The sequence below is a fragment of the Monodelphis domestica genome, chromosome 3 (genome assembly GCF_027887165.1).
Source record: "Monodelphis domestica isolate mMonDom1 chromosome 3, mMonDom1.pri, whole genome shotgun sequence".
In the NCBI taxonomy this organism is placed as follows: domain Eukaryota; kingdom Metazoa; phylum Chordata; class Mammalia; order Didelphimorphia; family Didelphidae; genus Monodelphis; species Monodelphis domestica.
Genome location: NC_077229.1, coordinates 65490715 through 65510066, shown reverse-complemented (window position 1 = coordinate 65510066; position 19352 = coordinate 65490715). Strand labels below are relative to the sequence as shown.

The window sequence follows — 19352 nt, the reverse complement described above, 5'->3', positions numbered from 1 at the left end:
TGCCCAGGCTGTTTCTTCTTCTGCTTCTTAGTAGAAATTCCTTCTTTCCCAACCTGTAATGGATAAAATCTTCCAACCAAGAAGTTGTTAAAATATTTTAGACTCCTTATACTCTTTCTCAGGTAGAAAAATATCCTTTCCCCATTACTCTTTCCATAGATAAATTTGCAACTGTTTTCACTTTATAACTCCACATGAAAAGAATAATAGAGGAGGCACCAAATGAGTGCTTAGAAAATGATTGATTAGAACATATCAACATTACCTTTCACTAGAATCTTATAGGCTCCAAGCTGGAAGGGACAGTTGAGGTAATCTGGACCACTCTCTTCATTTACAGATGAAAAAATGAAGACCCAAGGAGATCCCAATAACTTTCCCCAGGTCAAAAATAGTCAGCATTTGAACACTTGATCTTTGATTTTAAATTCATTTTTTCTTTCCACTACTCTAAAGAAACTACTGAAAATAATCAGACCCCACAGACACCTATAAACATACAAATAAGTGATGTTACAGAGCACTGACAATTTCATTGTCCTTGATAAAGTGCTAAGTTTGGAATCAGAAAGAACAGTTCAAATTTTCTCTCAGACACTTACCAGATGTGTGATGCTATGCAAGTCACATAATCTGCCTTAGCCTCCATTTCTTTCCTCTATAAACTGAGAGGACTATATTTGATATCTTCCCATGTCCTTTTCAACTTTAAATCTACAATCATCTCTAAACCTTTATTCCAAGTCAGCCACTTCTCTCAAGAGTGTTCTCTGAATAACTAAATTTCAGAAACTAAACCAGTGGTGTCCAACTCAAAAGGAAATTTCTGAAGCCACTAAATTATACATCATCACGGTCCCTATTGCCTGCATTTTGGCTCAGAAAAACATATACATATATATGCGTATATATATTACTTTTTAAATTAATAAGCTAGCACATTAAAATCAGTTTGGAACTACCCTTTATATAGCTCATGTGACTCCTAGGAAGTACTGTTTGAGACCACTTGTCTGAAACATTAATTTCCAGGTCTCTGAGGAACAGGATAGCAACCGGAGTGGATATACTCTGCACTTTCAAGAAGGACTCCTCCAACCATGTCCTGGACAAAAAGGTGGTTTACTGGGAGCTGACTGAGCAGCTCTGTAGAAGAAAGCTAAAACACCTGGTTATAGACAATGATAGCCTCATTGTCAATGGTAAATAGCTTGACTTTTGGGATATATGCCTCTCTTTCTCTGGGTGGTTCCCTTTCCAGAAAACAACTCACCTGCCCCAAATTCTTCTTTCCTTTTGGGTCTCCTTTGTTTTCATGGTTTCTCTCTCAATCCTGGGAGCCCTGGGCCTCAAAGTGGTGACAAACTATGAAGACATGGGGAGGTCACTTCTCAAGATCAGAAGAGACTGGATTGTATTTAGATTCCTTCAACAAAGAAGTATGCCATGAGTCCCTTCTTCTTGAATGCTGAAGCACCATTTTCTTCCTATGGGTCCCAAACAAACTCCTCTCCATTACTCCTTTAACCTTTTTGTCCACAAAGAGATACCCTACTCAAACTCTCTTCCTCCCTCTCCCCCCTCTATCTTTCCTTCCCTCTCTCTCCTTTCTCTCCCCCCCTCTCTCTCACCTTTCTATATTTCTTCTATCTTTTCTCCCTCTCTTTTCTCTTTCCTTTTTGGCCTTTCTTTATCTCCCAAAATCTTGTCTTTATGTCTCTTCTGTCCTATTCTCTTTTTCCCCTCTGCTATTCTCTTCTCGTCTTCCCTCCTTTCATCTGCTGTTTCTTCCCTTGTTCCTTCCCTGCCCTCAGCTTCTCTCTAGCACTTGTTCCCTCTGAATTTTTCTTTTTTTCTTTTCTTTCCCTTCTCAAACTACAGGGTATCAACATAAGCTGCCAGGAATCAGATAGACAAAGAGTGAGTTTTAGATTTCTTTATTCTCTACTTTATATCTATATTTATATCTCTTTAATGGGACACTACAATGAAAGATTTTTTCATCTTTTCAGAAGGGAGTAATGTAGGGCAGAGGATTAAAAGTGGTGTTAGGGATTCAGAATTAGATACACTATTAGATATGGCTAAAGTTTAGACTCCATTTACTCATTTGTCTATTTTCTTTTTGCAACTCAAAATATATAAATAGTTCAAAAGAGAAAATTATCCCATGGGCCTGGGAAAGCAGGCTGTCCCTATCTCTTTCTTGTTCAAGATTAAGAGTCAGACCTTGTGGTCTTTGTAATCTGATACATTCAGGGGATCTCCCAACATTCCAGAGAGACTTGTGGCTCTCCCTTATATTCTTCATTCACCAAAGTTGCCCAATAGTTTTCATTAGTAATGTTTTTAATCCTCTGCTCCTTCAATAACTACACTCTCTCTAACCATGTGTCTTGCTCAGTTGTCATGATCCTCTGGCATTATAGGTAGGAATAAACTAACGCTTAACTTATTCTTCCCTGGAAAGGTTCGATTAAATCTAACATCCATAAAGACATGAAACAGGAATTGCAGAGGGCAGGAGAGACACATTCTCAGGTGTCAGATATGACAAAGAATGAAATAATACCTTCTTACAAGATCCATGTATTCTAACAAGGCTTACAACTACAGAGATGAATATATGTTGAATATAAACTAAGAATAAATACAATTAACAAGACAGGTAGGGAGGAAGAATGTAGGAAATCATGTAAGGTTTCATGTGGAAGGTGGTGCTGGAGCTGAATCTTGACCTTTAAATGGGGGGGCCTCTGAGTTGGAGGGGAGGAAAGGGAGAGCATTTCAGGTATAGAAGACAGCTTGTGCAATGTCATAGCTATGGGAGGTGAAGTCTCCCATAGCCAACAAATGGAGAAGGACACATTAAAATTATACATTGTAAGAGGAGGAACAATATATAATTACCTTGAAGAGAGAGGGTGGGTTAAGGCTGTGATATAAAATGTAAATGCCTTATAGTAAAAATATAGAGAAAATCAGATCTTTGTGCATGCAACTAAAACAAGTATAAATAGAACAAAACAGAAATCTCTAAATAAAGTTCAAATTGGAAATCCTAAAAATCAAAGGAGAAACTGATAAAATTGAAAATAAGAGAGTTACTGAACTAATAAACTAGGATTTGGTTTTATGAAACAAACAAACAAAACACCTGTTCCATATAGCATAGAACATTGGTTAATTTGATTCAAAAGGTAAAGAAGAAAATCAAGCTACCAGTATGAAAAGTTTATAAAACATGACTTCACCATACATGAAGAGAAAATTAAAGCAAATGAATAGTAGCTATTTTACCCCCAAATATATGAAAATAAAAGTATTCTAGTGGACTATCTAGTGGAAATGGATGAATATTTACAGAAATACAAATTTCCTAGGTTAGCAAATGATGAAATAGAATATTTAAATGATAGCATTTTGGAAAAAAATAAATTGATAAAGGTGTCAAAGAACTCCCCAAGGAACACCCTCCTCCCCAGCCAAATGATTGCAGCAAGGGAATTCTCTCAAAAATTTCAAGAGCAGTCACTCCCAATACTAAATAAACATTTTAAAGCAAAATAGGCAAAAGATGGAGTATTTCCAAATGCTTTTTGTGACACTAATATGGTGCTGATCTAAACCAGGAAGAGCAAAACAGAAAATTATAGATCAATTTCCTGAATGAACCTTGTTGTAAAAATCTTAAATATAATATTAGCAAAGAGACTCCAGTAAGTACAGCAAAGATGATTCCGCATAGCCAGTTGTGATTAATATCAGGAATACAAAACTGGTTTAATATGAGGAAAACTTTCAGCATAATTGGCCAGATCAATAACAAAATGAACATAAAACACAGGACTTTCTCATTAGATGCTGGAAAAACCTTTGAGAAGATTCAACACCCATTCCTATTAAAAATAGGAGAAAGCATAAGAATAAATATTTCCTTAAAATGACAAGTAGTATCGATCTAAAACCTGATGGTTTAGTTCTGTTTGCAACTATCATGTGCAATGGGGATAAGTTAGAAGCCTTTCCAATGAGATTAGAGATGAAGCAAGGATGCCCATTATCATAATAATTGTTTTATATTGTGCTATAAATGCTACCTTTTGCAATAAGGGAAAAAAAAAAGAAATTGAAGGAACTAAAAAGCAAACCACTTTAAAAAAATGTATTTTCAGTTCCAAAATTTCTACCTCCCTCACAGACTGAGTAGGCAAGAGATAAAATACCTCTTATCCATATAAAGTCATGCAAAACATTTCACCATGAATCATGTTGTGGGAAAAAGAGCGACAAAAATGAAGAAAATTGAAAACATCTGCTTCAGTTTGCACTCAGAATTCATCAGTTCTCTCTCTAAAGTTGGATGACATTTAAGAAGAGCTTTAAAAGCAAAAGAGACTGGGGCAGCTAGCTGGCTCAGTGGAAGAGAGGAAGACCTAGAGAATAGGTAGTCCTGGGTTCAAACCTAACCTCATACCTTAATATAGGAAGATTTAAAAAAATGGCCAAAGGTGAGTTGAGATAGCAAAGTGAGTGCAAGGATGAACAAAAAGATATCACTGGAGAAAGGAGGTGTAAGGGAATAAGAAGAATATGACAAAAAAGTTGGAGCATGTTAAGAAGGGATTTGATTGCTAAATGGGATTTTGTATTTTCTCCTTGAAGCGATTGGGACTTATTTCTTGAATATGACAATGACATGATTAGATATGGGTTTTAGGAAAATTACTTTGTCCATTGAATGGAGGAGAGAGTGGAATGGGATGGGACTTGGGACAGGGACCAGAAAACTCCTGCAGTAGTTGAGGCATTAGTGAGGAAGTATGAGAGACAGGGAATCTAGGAGAGATGTGATGAAAGCAAAATCTATAGATCTTGTCAACAGATTGGATATGGTGGTTTGGAGGGTGAGCAGTCAGGAATGGCCTAGCTGTCTACTCCTTGCCCTTCTGTCTTAGAGTTGCTAATAAAGCAGAAAGTAAGGGTTTTATTTTAAAAGAATGATGACCAGGCTTGTGAGCCTGGGAGATTTGGGAGGAGAGTGATACCCTGGATAGCCATTGGGAAGAGTCAGAAAGTTTTGAGAGGGAGGTAATGAGTTAAGTTTTGGACATGTTGAGTTTAAGATTTCTTCAAGATGCCCCATTCAAAATTTCCAACAGGCAGTTGTCCCATAGGAGTTGTAAATCTGGAGGTCACCACAAAGGTTAAGGATGGATGGCCTGATTTGAGACTCATCAGAAAAGAGATGATAAATAAATTTATGTGAGTTTATGAGCACTGAGTGAAACCCCATAGAAGAAGAGAAGAAAGGCCCAGTTCAAAACCTTATAGGGCACCTACACTAAGGACATAATTAAGTAAGAATCCAGTAAATGAGACTAAAACAGGATAATCAGAGAAGTCCTAGGACAACCAGGAGAGTTTTGTTATCAAAATTAGATAATTAGGTATCAAGGAGTGCAGAAAGCTTAAGAAGAATGAAGATTAAGAAGAAGGCCAATAAGAGATTTTTGCAATTTCATTTGAATGATGAGGTTGAAAACCAGACTGTAGTTAAAAAGAGAGTAGGAAGAAGGGAAGTAGAAGCACCTTTTATAGATAGCGTTCTCAAAAATTTCAGTCACAAATGGGAAGAGAGAAAGGAAATGATATTTATCAGGGACAGGTGGACAAAATGAAGGCTGTTTTTCATTTGGGGTTGAAGGAAAGCTGCCAGTAGATGAGGAGAGTTTGAAAACAAAATGAAACAATGGGAATACTAGAGATATTCCCTGCTGGGTGAAGGATGAAGGAAAGAGCACATATCAAATGGTATTTCCTTCAGAATATATGGGGACAACATATTGTCCTTTCTACGCCCACTCCTGTGGCTGAGATATATGTTCTCATTTATTCTTCTAGGAAGTGAGGTTGGTGTAGGAGCTGTCACCCATATCCCCGACCATGGAGCACCAGGAGACATCAAGACATCACTGACTAGTGGCCTCCTGATTCGTGAATCCATTGTATATTCTATAGGTAAGAAAATATATTTTCTTTCTATTATACTGGTATTTATCCTTGCTTTGGACACTTGTTTTCAATTTTGAGATATGGAGTCATCTTCATAGTCTGAAAACAGGACAATCACTGATGGGGGAAGTTTGTCATTAGGTTGTTGTAAGATTTGACAATTTCCTCTGTCGTATTACTTTCTGCCCTAAAATTTGCTGTGATAGCAGCCTTTGGATGAAGGACTCATGGGGGATTTTGCTATTTCTTTTATTTGTTTGGGTGTATACATATAATAGCCTATTCATTTTCTTTGATCATTTCTCAACTGGGGAATAGCTCTTTTAAAAATAATTTTGTTAATTTATAAAACATATAAATTCATAATATGCATTAAATATTATTTATGATACATAAAATTTATACTTGTCCCCACCAATGTAAAACACGTTCTTTGTACATTATGTGAAAAATTTCCCCCATTCTACCTCTTTCCCCCCCCTCTTCTTCCAGTGCATCCCTCTTTATCATCCCTTCATTCTTTTTTGGAAATCATTCCAATATCATAGATTGATACACATGCTGATATACAGAAATGTAAACAGAGGAAATTATTTCTTTTTTAATGACTACTCTGGCTAGCTTGTGACTAGAGAGAGCTGCTAGAGGGAATCCTGAAACTGCTTGGTGTAGTTAATGGAGGTAGGAATGAGAAATGCTGAGGGATGCTAGTACAGGGATGCTGCCACACAGGGGAACTGCTCTGGGGAATGCTCTGAGGTTAGCCTACTGATCCCTACTGATGGCTAATCGATCAGTATATCTTTCTAACCTCCTCCTCCCTTTCACTCCCTCCTTTCTCCAACCCACTCCTTCCTGCCTCCCTCACCTCCCAGTTCTTCTTGAAGCTTTTGGCTTCTTCCCTTCCCCTTGAGTAAACTATAAAGATACTCTTTTCTTTTCCTTTTCAAGTCAAGGGGTTTATTGGGATAACAGGATAGGAAACTGAGGTAAGAGGGATGAGGATTTCCGTAATCTATAATGAGGGAGAATTTGAGGGTTTGAGAGAGTAGTCCATTCACAATCTGTGATTCTAAGGCAGAGAGATGGAGGACAACAGCTGTTTAAAATCTTCTTTCTGCCTCTTCACAAAATCAGCAAGGTCTCTCAGCTTAAGCCCAGAGACAAAACGAAGTCCAAAGTCTCTCAGTTTCTCCTGGCCAGCTCAACTCTCAAAGAGACAACCAACTCCAAAAGCCAAGTTTCTCCTTCTTCTCCTCTCTCTGTCACAGTTTCTCCTGGCCAGCTTAACTACCTGAGCCAGAGAGCCAAAATCAAAGCCAAGTTTCTCCTCCTTCTCTCTGTGGCCAGAAACTCCCAACTGCCACTCCTGGGAACATTCCATTTGGAACCTTCCTCTTGATTGACAGGCAGGTTAGGTCCCCACCTTGTTTCTTGCATCTTGGCTTACAAGTCCCCTCTATCTCCATGCCTCTACCTCAACCCCCCCCCCCCGCTTCTATTAGCAAAAAATACAACTTGCATTTTTCAGTGATACTTACCTTAATAATTTCATCTATCTATCTTAACTCTTTCCTTTCTGAAATATACTCTTACCACCCCCCTCCCCCAATAACAAAATCCTAAACTCATCTTAGCTGGTCTATCAATCTAAATGCTAAGCTAAGTGTGGGTTATAGGAAAATGGTTTGGGTAGGGGAATTACATGAACATAGTTTGACAATAACAAAGCAAGTAACAATTTCCAAATCATCTCAACAATTCCACTAACATTAAGAATATGCAAATATTCTAATTCCTAATGTCTATAAATTCACTAAGTAAAATTTCCTATCACTAACAAATGCTAACTTAACAATCATAATACAATATAACTTCCCTGCTTCAGAACTTCTATGTTTACTTTCTTAAGCCTTAAACAAATTCAATAGGCTATTACTAATGTTAGTAGTTAGACTATTAATGAACTTACTCTAAAAAGTTAGCTCGTTAGTCAATTAGTAACACAGTACAGATTTACATATGTACATCATTCTAAATTTCTGTGCAAACTCATGCAGAAAAGGATATTACTATCTGTTTGAATTTCCCACAGAAATTTCTCATCAGTGTGTCTTTGTTGTCATGCATGTTGTATACTTACTCATCCCATGGATGTATCTTACTTTGCTTTGTAGGATGTGCATGCAATATGGGTGTTTACATGTATGACATAGTCTTACACTTATTCATGGCCAAAATTCCAAAATTTCAAAGTTCCAAAGTCCTTCCATGTCCATTCATGTTGCCTATAGAAACTTCCATTCTCTCTGGTCAACATATCACTCTTCTGTCTTCCATCACTTGATTGAAGACTTGTGTTCTTCAAATCAGGAACCTGGGAACACATGAACAAACCACAAACGTGTGCAAGTTAGTTTTTTACATATGCGTGCTAGTAAGAGTGAAAAGTTACTTTTGTATGGAAGTAAGAGGAAATTTTCATGAGTGCCCAAATGTATCAATTTTATGTGTATGCAAGTAATATAACATATGATTTTCTTCATGCATGGGGGTAAGCTTTTTGCATTTGTACTTCAGATTTGCAAGTTAGGTCAACTTGTGTTTTTCTTCATGCATGGGGATAAGCATTATGCATAGGTTTTTAAGACTTTGGTAAGAATAATGATATCAATTATTTTTCTTCAAGGAGGTTTATCATATGATTACTGTATGTAGTTCCTGGATGGTTATTGTATGTAGAACTTGGAGATAGTTCTTTTCGTTTTGTTACAATGTCAGGCAGAGACTATTTTATAACTTATATAGAGGCTTTGTTTCTTTGTGGCTGCTACTCTTTCAAATGTAAGGTTTTCCTTTCATATTACTGTGTTACTGGCTGTATAATTTCAGGGTGCTATCCTTTCATTATTTTAACTTGTGCGGGGCTCTCTCTACTGTATTCTGATGGCAGGTATTCATGTGCTTTCCTGTGTTTCTGGTAGGGACTGCATTTGCTTATCAATTATTTTTCCTAGGGCTACTCAATATTATGGGGTGATGCACTTTCACATGTGGATCATGGAACCATGGATCTTTTGATCAACTTTTATAGACGCTGGGGTTGTCATTATGACTGTAGTAGGTCTGATCTATCTTGGTTCTGTAGGAGATTTTCTATTAAAGTTCTTGACATAAACTTTTTCACCTGGTTTTATGTTGTGCAATGAAAAATCTAGGGATGTTTTTTGCACAAGCAAACCCAGTTTCCTTAGTTCTTCAATCCTACATTGTATCTGTTTTAAGTATTCTGGAAGAACACATTCCCTTCTTAACATGGACAAGTAAGGTGGCTTTACTGTTCTACCATGCCAAAGAGGCTGACCATACGGCATTTTGAAAGGTGATATGTGCAGGTCAGTCCTAGGCCTGGATCTAATGTTGAACAAAGCAAGAGGCAAAGCATCTGTCCATTTTAAATGTGTTTCTGAACAGAGTTTACCTATTTGTGTTTTTAACTCTTTGTTCATCCATTCGACCTGCCTGGAACTTTGGGGCCGATAAACTGAATGGTAATTGCATTTAATCCCCAAATCCTTATAGATTTCTTGTAGAACCTGGGAAGTGAAGTGGGACCTCTTGTCTGAGCCAATGGTACTGGGAATGCCATGTCTAGGTATAATCTTCTTCAATAGAAATTTCACTACTCTAGCAGTATCACTTTTCTTGTACGGACATGTTTCAACCTATCTAGTCAGTCTATCCACTATCCAATGCATATTTGTATCCTTTTTCCTTAGGCATGTTGATATAATCAATTTGAATACACTGGAAAGGCATATAACTGAGTGGTCTGCCTCCCAATGCAACACTCTTAAAATGTCTTTGATTTTATCTCCTGCATGTCTCACGTGCCTGACAAGTTCTAATGGCATTTTAGTTATTCCTGGTGCTGTCCAATATCTCTTTAATGGTATTCAGAATCCCTTCTACTCCATATTGTATTGTCCCTTTGCATGAATTACGGTGCATAGATGTTGATAATAGGTTTAGGAGAATAGGTTTACCTGAGCGATCCAGACGCCTTTGATCAGTTTAGCACCTATCTGCTCTTTCCATGATTGTATCTCTTCTCTGTCATAGACTTCAGTGAGATTATGCCTTTCAACCCGAGAGAAATTCAGCGCAAGGTGGGGACCGAACCTAGCAGCATACTTTGATGTTATGTCTGCTCTGTCATTCCCTAGGGATACCCTGTCCTTTTCATGAGTGTGTGCCTTACAATGGATTATGGCCACCTCCTTAGGAAAGTCTATAGCACTTATAATATGATCTATCAGATTGCCATGTGCAATTGGTTTCCCAGCTGAAATTTTATAACCTGTTTTTCCATATGTATGATGACCAATGTACAGTGGAGAAAGCATAATGTGAATCCAGAAATATATTAGCTCTTTTCCCCCTAGCTAATTCCAGGGCCATGAGCAGAGCCTTAAGCTCGGCTCCCTGGGCTCTGACATGACTTGGCAACAATGCATGCCAAAGTGTTTTGTCATAGTCAACAACCGCTGCCCCTGAGAATTTCTCTCCCATCACGAACATAGGAGGACCCATCTGTGTATAACTCCATTTCTGGATCAATAAGAGGTGTATCTTTCAGGCGTTCATTTGGCCTATGCAGGAGTTCTACTATCTGATCACAATCATGCAATACTTCTCCACCCATTGGCAAATCAGGGATTAGAGTTGCTGGGTTCAACAGTGCACATCTATGAATTGTGATGTCATCATTGCCTAACAAAACGACTTCATACTGGGATATTCTTGCATCGGTGAATGAATGCGTACTCTGCGACCGTAACAGTTTTTCAATTTGGTGTGCAGAATACACATGCAATTTACATCCCAGTACTATGTCAGAAGACTTCTTGATTATTGCAGCTGTAGCTACTATGCTCCTGAGGCAATGCACCATGCCCTGTACAACTGTGTCAAGGATAGAACTGTGAAACACAATAGCCCTTAGATTCAATCGAAAATACTGTGCTAACATTCCAGAAGCGATGTCTTTTGCTTCATGGACATAAAAGTGGAATTCTTTCTTATAATTAGCTATTCCCAAAGCTGGAGCTGATAGAATAGCTCCCTTCAACTGTGACAAAGCATGTGAATGTTCCTTATTCATTTGCAATGGTTCTTTGATGTCTTTCTTTGTCAAATCAGTCAAGCACTTGGAAATATGAGAATAACCCACTATTTACTGCCTCGAGAAACCAGCAACCCCCAGAAGATCTCTAAATTCTTTCTTAGTTCTAGGGATACCTAGCTTCTGTATGTCTGCTATCCTTTCATTTGAGATTTTAGGACAAATCCTAAATATTCAACTGTTGGTAGGACCCATTGAATCTTCTTTTTAGAAACTTTATGTGCCCTCGTATAAAGTTCTATCCACAATTTCTTTGAATCTTCTAAATAAGTTTTAGGGTCAGGAGATGCTAGCAACAAATCATCCACACAGTGTATCAATTTGCTGTGTTTGAAAGTTATGATAGCTACATCTCTTTGCAACAGTTGACAAAATATTGAAACAGACTCACAACAACCTTGCACTAATCTAGTATAGCACAGCTGGATTTTGCCCCCATTGGAAATCAAAAATATTTTGAGAATCGTGGTGTAACGGTATAGTGAAGTAAGCATTGTTCAGGTTCACACTGTATACCACCTAGCTTCTGCAGGTATCTGAGTTATAATATCATCTGGAGATGGTGTTACGGTATATCTCTTCCTAATGAAATTATTCTCAGCCCTTAAATCCATCACAAATCTCCATGCAGGAATGCCATCTTCATTTAGCTTATTCTTTTTAATGGTTAATATTGGACTATTGTATTCAGATACCATAGGTCTCAATATACCTTGCTCAAGCAAGCTATTTATAATGGGTATTATCTCTTCTCTTGCTTCTCTACTCAACTTGTATTGCAGAATCTTAGGTGGTATCCCTTCCCTGACCTCAATCCTAACAGGAGTAATCGATTTAATCCGACCCACATCATTTTGGTGTTTTGCAAACAACCCCTGTCATATTATCTGTGGGTATGTCATACATAGAAGTCACGACTTGAATCTTTTCAGGTTCTTCCTCAAGTTGTATAAGTATACAACATTTCTATATAATAAGTATACAACAATTCTAAGTATAACAACGAATAGTGTCAGTGAATTCTTGGCTAGATGCAAATAAATTTCTCCAGATTTGATTTTTCACATTGTAATGTTGCTTGTATTTTGCACAAAACATCTCGTCCTAAAAGATTGTCTGGGCACGATGGAATCAACAAGAAGGTATGATCTATGGTGAGAGAACCTAATTTAACCATTGTGCTTTGAGCTCAGGGACCCGTTGTGTTTGTCCCATTGCTCCAGCTACAGAAACCATACCCCCTATGTCGGTATCCCCTGGACATGTCTTTAGGACAGACTTTGAAGCACCAGTATGTAAGAGAGCCATATGGTTTTTCTTTCCCACTTTAATCTATATATATGGTTCTGGCCTGTGTGTAGTAAAGAGTGTATTGCCACCAAATTAGTACTCCTGTCTTTGCTACCATCTGCCAGCTGCCTATGTAACTCAGTTAATTCTTTTGATTTGATCCATTCCCAATGAAGTCTTCAATGGAACATGAACCTAAACCACCGCAGTAGTTTTGGCTGGATATCCCTTTGCCCCTTAGAATGCTGGCTTCAAGCCTGTCTTTTGAATCCATGGTGGTTATTCCAGTTGATAAGAATTCCATTCCATCCTTCTTTTCAAATTTAACTGAAATGTCACCGCCACTACTTTGAGTATGATAATTATTTTCTTAAGTAATTTCAGCTTCCTTATGCGTTAGTTTTTCTTTAACTAAATCACTCAGTACTGGATGGAAGGTGCTAGCTTCTGGATTCAAATTAGATGTCATTTCTGAGGGTACTTCTGCCATAAAGCTCTTGGTAGAATTAACTAAGTTAGATGGGACTTCATCTGTGAATTTTTCTAGAGCCTTGTCATATTTAGCAACAGTAACCTTTAGGGAATTGAAATTATGATTTTCTGTATTAGTCACTAACTTTTTCTTGAGTTCTTGTGACTCTTTCTTTTTCTTTTGCACAATTCAATACCATTATCTATTCTACACTGGAAAAAGTTGTCAAGGAATGATATGATTTCCTTTACAGACTTTTCCTGTGTGGTTACTATACAGGTCTTATCAAAGTCTCTCATCTCATTTGTAATTTGAGATGTTATTTCATTAATTTCTGCCTCATTGTCTTTAATCTGGCTCTGCCTTCCTTTTGCTTTATTGCAATGGCTATCGTTCACAGAGTCATTTTCTTGCACCAATTTCACACTATATCCCAAATTTTTTCTAATATTTTTATCTGCAGCCTCATTATTATTTTTTTCTACCTCCAAGTGTCACTATGGGCCTGGCTTCATAATTCTTTTCTAACCACATCTGAATACTTTGGCTTTGCTCCAGTTTTTATAGCATTTTGCATTTCACTCAAATCAGGAGCTTGCTGTGAGGACTTTAACTTGCAGTGTGAACGGTAAGTGGATTTCTTGTATCTAGTTTCTGCATTATGTTTGTCTCTGTTATTACTCTCATGTTTCTTCTTCAAAAAGTAGTTTCTTATCAAAGGCCCTTTCTGGTGACAAAAGAAACACTCCCTAGTTTCTTTTTGCACTGATCTTGCCTGGTAACTAGGTTTCTTCTTAGTTCTAGGTTTTGTGTATGTCCTAATTGTGTTCAAAAATATAATTTCTTCAATTTCCTTTTGTTTGAAAACCTTTTCAGTCCTCTCTAACTTATCTTTCAGGTCTTGAACTTCTTTACTCTGTTATGAATTGCTTTCAAATAGGTAACCTGCAGCCTCTCTCAATTCAATTAGGGAAACTGAGTCATATCTAAGGAAATAGTTCTTGAAAAATATTCTCAAATTGGATGTGCATCCTCTAAGAAATTGTCTATGAACATGGCCAGTTCTCTCTTCACTGATGGCTTCTAGCCCTAAGATTGACTCTGCTAATTTTGACAGATGGTCTATGTATGTGTGTGGCAGCATGTTCCCCTTTATCCTGCCTGACCTTGCCAAACTTGACCCATGCATTCCATTGGGAACAACATTGCTTAACGGCTTGCAGCAAATCCTCTCTGTATTTTCTCAGATAGGACATGCTAGTTGGATTTGCAAAGTCCATAATCCCCTCTTTGATCTACTGTTGGCCAGTTGGTCAAATTGCTCTCAGACCTAGTTTTCTCCAAAAACTGCCTTTGTTCATGGGGGCTGAACAGTTCTGATAGCAGAAATTCTACATCATCGAAGTCTGGATCAAAAATCCTGAATGCCCCCTTTAAGCTCCTTGTGGGATTGAAAAGGATTGTCCACAAATTTTGAGAAATGCCATTTAATGGACTCAAGTTCCTGAGGAGTAAATTGTCTATGGACTTTTGAGTGAATCACACCAGCATTAGCAGTTAGCTTGGCAACTTCCTTCAAGGGACAGATTTTCTCAGGGTCACTAGCAGCCTGATTTTCATTTCCATTGCCACCCTTATTTTCCTGAGGTGCATTCTCTGTTTGCCCATTGTCCTTACTCATAACTAGTTCTAGACCTTTTTTCTTGATCAGTTGTTCAAATACTGACTAAATCATCTTGTCTAAGTTGTTATCAATGGCTATAATTTTCTCTGTCTTAAGGGTAACCATGAATCTGAAAACTTTCTTCACTTGGGTTAGAGGATGCAACACAGCCATAAAGATTACATATACTTGTGCCAGGACTTGCCAGAGAACCAATTCATGTTAAAATGGCATTTGTAAAACATTCATTGTAACATTGCCAACATACTTTATAGTATCTACTACCATATGGGTTATCCTGTTATATACAATGTGGTAAACCCCAAAGCAGGTAATGGCTGCCATGACCACTATTGCAAAAACCACTTGTTTAAACATCTTTTGTCTATCTATTCTTTCCTGCCTGTGGGATTGTCGGGTACAATCAGACTAAGAGTGCCAATTGAAATAGAAAAAGTAAACTGAGGAAACTGTTTCTGGTTGAACTAACTGGATGTACGCTGGCTTACTAAAGAACTGCTAGAGGGGAACCTAAAACTGCTTGGTAGTAATGGAGGTAGGAATGAGAAATGCTGAGGGATGCTAGTACAGGGATGCTGCCACACAGGGGAACTGGGGAATGCTTGGGGTTTCCCTACTGAATCTCTACTGAGGCTGATGGATCAGTATATCTTTCTAACCTCCTCCTCCCTTTCACTCCCTCCTTTCTCCAACCCTCTCCTTCCTGCCTCCCTCACCTCCCAGTTCTTCTTGAAGCTTTTGGCTTCTTCCCTTCCCCCCTTGAGTAAACTATAAAGATATCCTTTCTTTTACTTTTTCAAGTCAAGGGGTTTATTGGGATAACAAGATAGAAAACTAAGGTAAGAGAAATAAGGTTTTCCCTAATCTATAATGAGGGAGAATTTGATGGTTTGAGAAAGTAGTCCATTCACAAACTGTGATTCTAAGACAGTTAGAGATATGGAGGACAACAGCTGTTTAAAATCTTCTTTCTACTTCTTCACAAAGTCAGCAAGGTCTCTCAGTTTAAGCCCAGAGACAAAACAAAGTTCAAAGTCTCTCAGTTACTCCTGGCCAGCTCAACTCTCAAAGAGACAACCAGCTCCAAAAGCCAAGTTTCTCCTTTTTCTCCTCTCTCTGTCACAGTTTCTCCTGGCCAGCTTATCTACCTGAGCCAGAGAGCCAAAATCAAAGTTAAGTTTCTCCTCCTTCTCTCTGTGGCCAGAAACCCCCCAACTGCCACTCCTGGGAACATTCCATTTGGAACCTTCCTCTTCATTGACAGGCAGGTTAGGTCCCCAGCTTGTTTCTTGCATCTTGGTTTACAAGTCCTCTCTCTCTCCATGCCTCTACCACAATGCCAACATAAACTGTTAACTGCCTTAATAATCATAAAGTTCTTACGACTTATCTATGTCATCTTCCCATATAGGAATATAAAAAATGTAAGTTTTAATTCCTTATGGTTACTCTTTCATGGTTATTCTTTTATGCTTTTCCTTAGACTTTTGTTTGAAATGTCAGATTTTCTATGAAGCCCTGGTCTCTCCATGAATGCTTGTTTATTTTAGGTTGTAAAACCTAGTTTATTTTAGGTTGTAAAACCTAGCTCCTTTTACCTTCCAGAATATCATATTCCAAACTCTTTACTCCTTTAACTTGGAAGCCACTACACCTTAGATAATCCTAACTGTGTCTCTATTATTGGAGTTGATTCTTTATGAATCCTTGAGTGTTTTCTCTGACTATAATATTTCTGAGAATTTCTATTTTTAAATTCCTTTCAGAAGGTGATCAGTGAATCCTGTCAATTCCTTAGATAACAAGCTATCTTTCCTTGATAATTTCTTGAAAGATTATACTCTTGCACTTTCTTTGATCATGGCTTTCATGTAATCCAATAATTCTTAAATCATCTCTTCTCTATTTTCCATGTCAGTCATTTTTCCAATGAAATACTTCACATTTTTCCTACCTTTTCATTCTTTTGCCTTTGTTGCACTGTTTCTTGATGTCTCAAGAAATCATTAGCTTACAGTTGAACGATTATGATTTTGAAAGAATCATTTTCTTCAGTGAAATTTTGTACCTCTTTAGCGATTCGTCCAATTTTGGTTTAAAGAATTCTTTTCTTTCATGAATTTTTGTTCCTCTTTTTATGTTTAGTCAGTTTTTGTTAAGGAGTTCTTCAGGGAATTTTTAGGTTTCTTTTACATTTCACCAATTTTGTTTTTATTATTTTATTTTCTTTGATATTTCTGTGCTCCTTTTATAAAGGTGTTAATTGTCTTTTCACAGTTTTCTTCTCTATTTGCCCTCTATAAATCTTATCTCTCTTTCACTCTTCCAGAAATTCCAAAAGTGGGCTTGGGACAAATAAGTAGCAACTCTCACTATGTTTTCTTTGAAGTTTTCACATTGTTTTCTTCTGAGATTATTCTTGATTTTCCCTGCTGATATAATAGCATTTCATGTTCAAGTTCGTTTTTTGTTGTTTGCTAATTTTTCCAGCCCATTTCTTGATTTTGAACTTTATATAAAAATTGAGCTTTGCTCACTAGAGGGAGGAAAATCATGGCCTCAAAGTGCTGTTTTTTTCAGAGCTCATTCTAGAGGTCTGTGACTTTTCTGCTTCAAAAATGGTGTAAATCTGCACTAGGTATAGTCACTGCTTTCCTCTTCTGAACTCTGGGCTTTACCCAGGAAGCGGCTCCTGGTGCACTTCATCTGCAAGAGCTAGCCTTCCACTTTGCTTTGGAGCTATGACCAGGGCCCCAGATCCCTTTTGAAGGACTACTAATATTCTTTTCCACCTTGGAACTGTGATTCTGAACTGAATATGGGCAACAAAGTTGCCAACCAGTGCTATCCCTACTCACTGTCATCAAGGGGGAGCACTCCATTAATCTTTTTCTTATCAGTTGTCTGGCCCCTTTACTTACAGTTGCCACTCTCTGTGTGTTAGGGACACATCTGCCCCACACCCACCGAGTCACAGGTTTCTCCTTATAACTTCATAAGTTTTCTTAAGAAAGAAATATGTCTCACTTTGATCTTTTGTTGGCTCTGTATATCTAAAATTTGTTTGAATGTGTTATTTTTAAATTGTTTGGATGGAGGGGAATGTGAGGAGAGTGCAGCTGGGTAGCTGCTGCTAATCTACCATCCTGGCTCCAGCCTATTCACATAATTCTTCTTTGTGATGTATGGATTCACACTATTTTATAATTCTATATTTATGTTGAATGGGTTTTCTTTTCCTACATTTTCCTCCTTGATATTTGTTGGTAATACACACAAAATTGAGGATTGTTCTATTTTTTGTTAAATATCTCATTACTTAGTTGAATATTTTAATTATTGACCTTAATTTTTCATTGATTCTCTGGGTTTTTTAAGGAGGCCGTCATATAATGTGCAAATACTGATCACCACCCCCCAATAATTATTTCGTCAATATCTTTTTATATTTCTTTAGCTTCCATCTCTAGAATTATTTCTAACATTAATGGTAGATCATTTACCCAATTATATAAGAATAAAATTAATAATCAAGTGGAAATGGCTAAACTCTTACAAAAATATAAATTTCCCAGATTTAACAAAGGAGGAAATAGAATTTTTATGTGATACCATTTCAGAAAAAAATAAATTGACCAAGCTGTCAAAGAACTCCCCAAGAAAACCACCCAAGGCCAGATGGATACAAGAGAATTCTCTCAAAATCTTTGAAGGGCAATTAATCCCAATGGTATATAAACTTTTTGGCAAAACTGGTCAAGATGGAGTGTTACCAAATGTTTTTATGACACAAATATAGTGCTGATACCTAATCCAGGAAGAGCAAAACAAAGTAAAAATCCATTACCTTAATGATATAAAATGGCAAAAAAAATAATAATAGCAAAGAGAATCTAGTAATATATCACAAAGATCATTCACCATAGCCAGGTGGGATTAACACTAGGAATGCAAGACTGGTTTAATATGGGGGAAACTATCAGCATAATTGACCAAATCAATAACAAAATTAACATAAAACATATGATTATCTCAATAGATGCTGGAAAAACCTTTGACAAGATTCAACACCCCTTCCTATTGAAAACAGGAAAAATCATAGGAAAGAATGGATATTTCCTTAAAATGCCAAGTAGTATCTAAAACCATCAAAAAGTGTCATCCGCAATGGGGATACCTTAGAAGCCTTCCCAATAAAATTAGGGGTGAAAAGCAAGTATGTCCTCTATCATCACTATTGTTTAATATCATATTAGAAATTAACCCTTTAGAGGAATAAGGTAAGGAGAAGAAATTGAAGGAATTTTAAACTAGGCAAAGGTTTAAAAAAAAAAAACCTTTTACCCCCCACCCCCATTGAGAAGGCAAAAGATATCATATTCATTATCCATGTGAAGTCATGCAAAACATTTCAACATTAACTATGTTGTGGGGGAAAAAACCAACTAAAATAAATTAAAATATCTACTTTAGTCTGCTCTCAGAATTCATCAGTTCTCTGCCTGGAGAGGGGATAGCATTAGTGGGAGAGCTTAAAAGCTAAAGAGACTGGGGCAGCTGGCTGGTTCAGTGGAAGAGATGCAGACCTGGAGAATCGATGATCTTCGATTGAAATCTGACCTCAGACATTTGCAAGCTGTGTGACACTGAGCAAATCATTTAATTCCAATTGCCTGAATAGACTCCAATAGGCTGAAGTTAAGGGA

General features: G+C 37.4%; 1 protein-coding gene across 2 annotated transcripts in view; it reads left to right on the top strand.

Annotated features, from left to right (window-relative positions):
- Positions 1-5510: 5510 nt before the first annotated feature.
- LOC130457895 (mucin-2-like) overlaps positions 5511-19352 on the top strand; it is a 131959-nt gene continuing 118117 nt past the window's right edge. For both annotated transcript variants that reach the window (XM_056820603.1, XM_056820604.1), the window contains exon 1: positions 5511-6021. In XM_056820603.1, the coding sequence (XP_056676581.1) occupies positions 5883-6021 (139 nt within the window). In that variant the 5' untranslated portion in view covers positions 5511-5882. The remainder of the gene's footprint in view (positions 6022-19352) is intronic.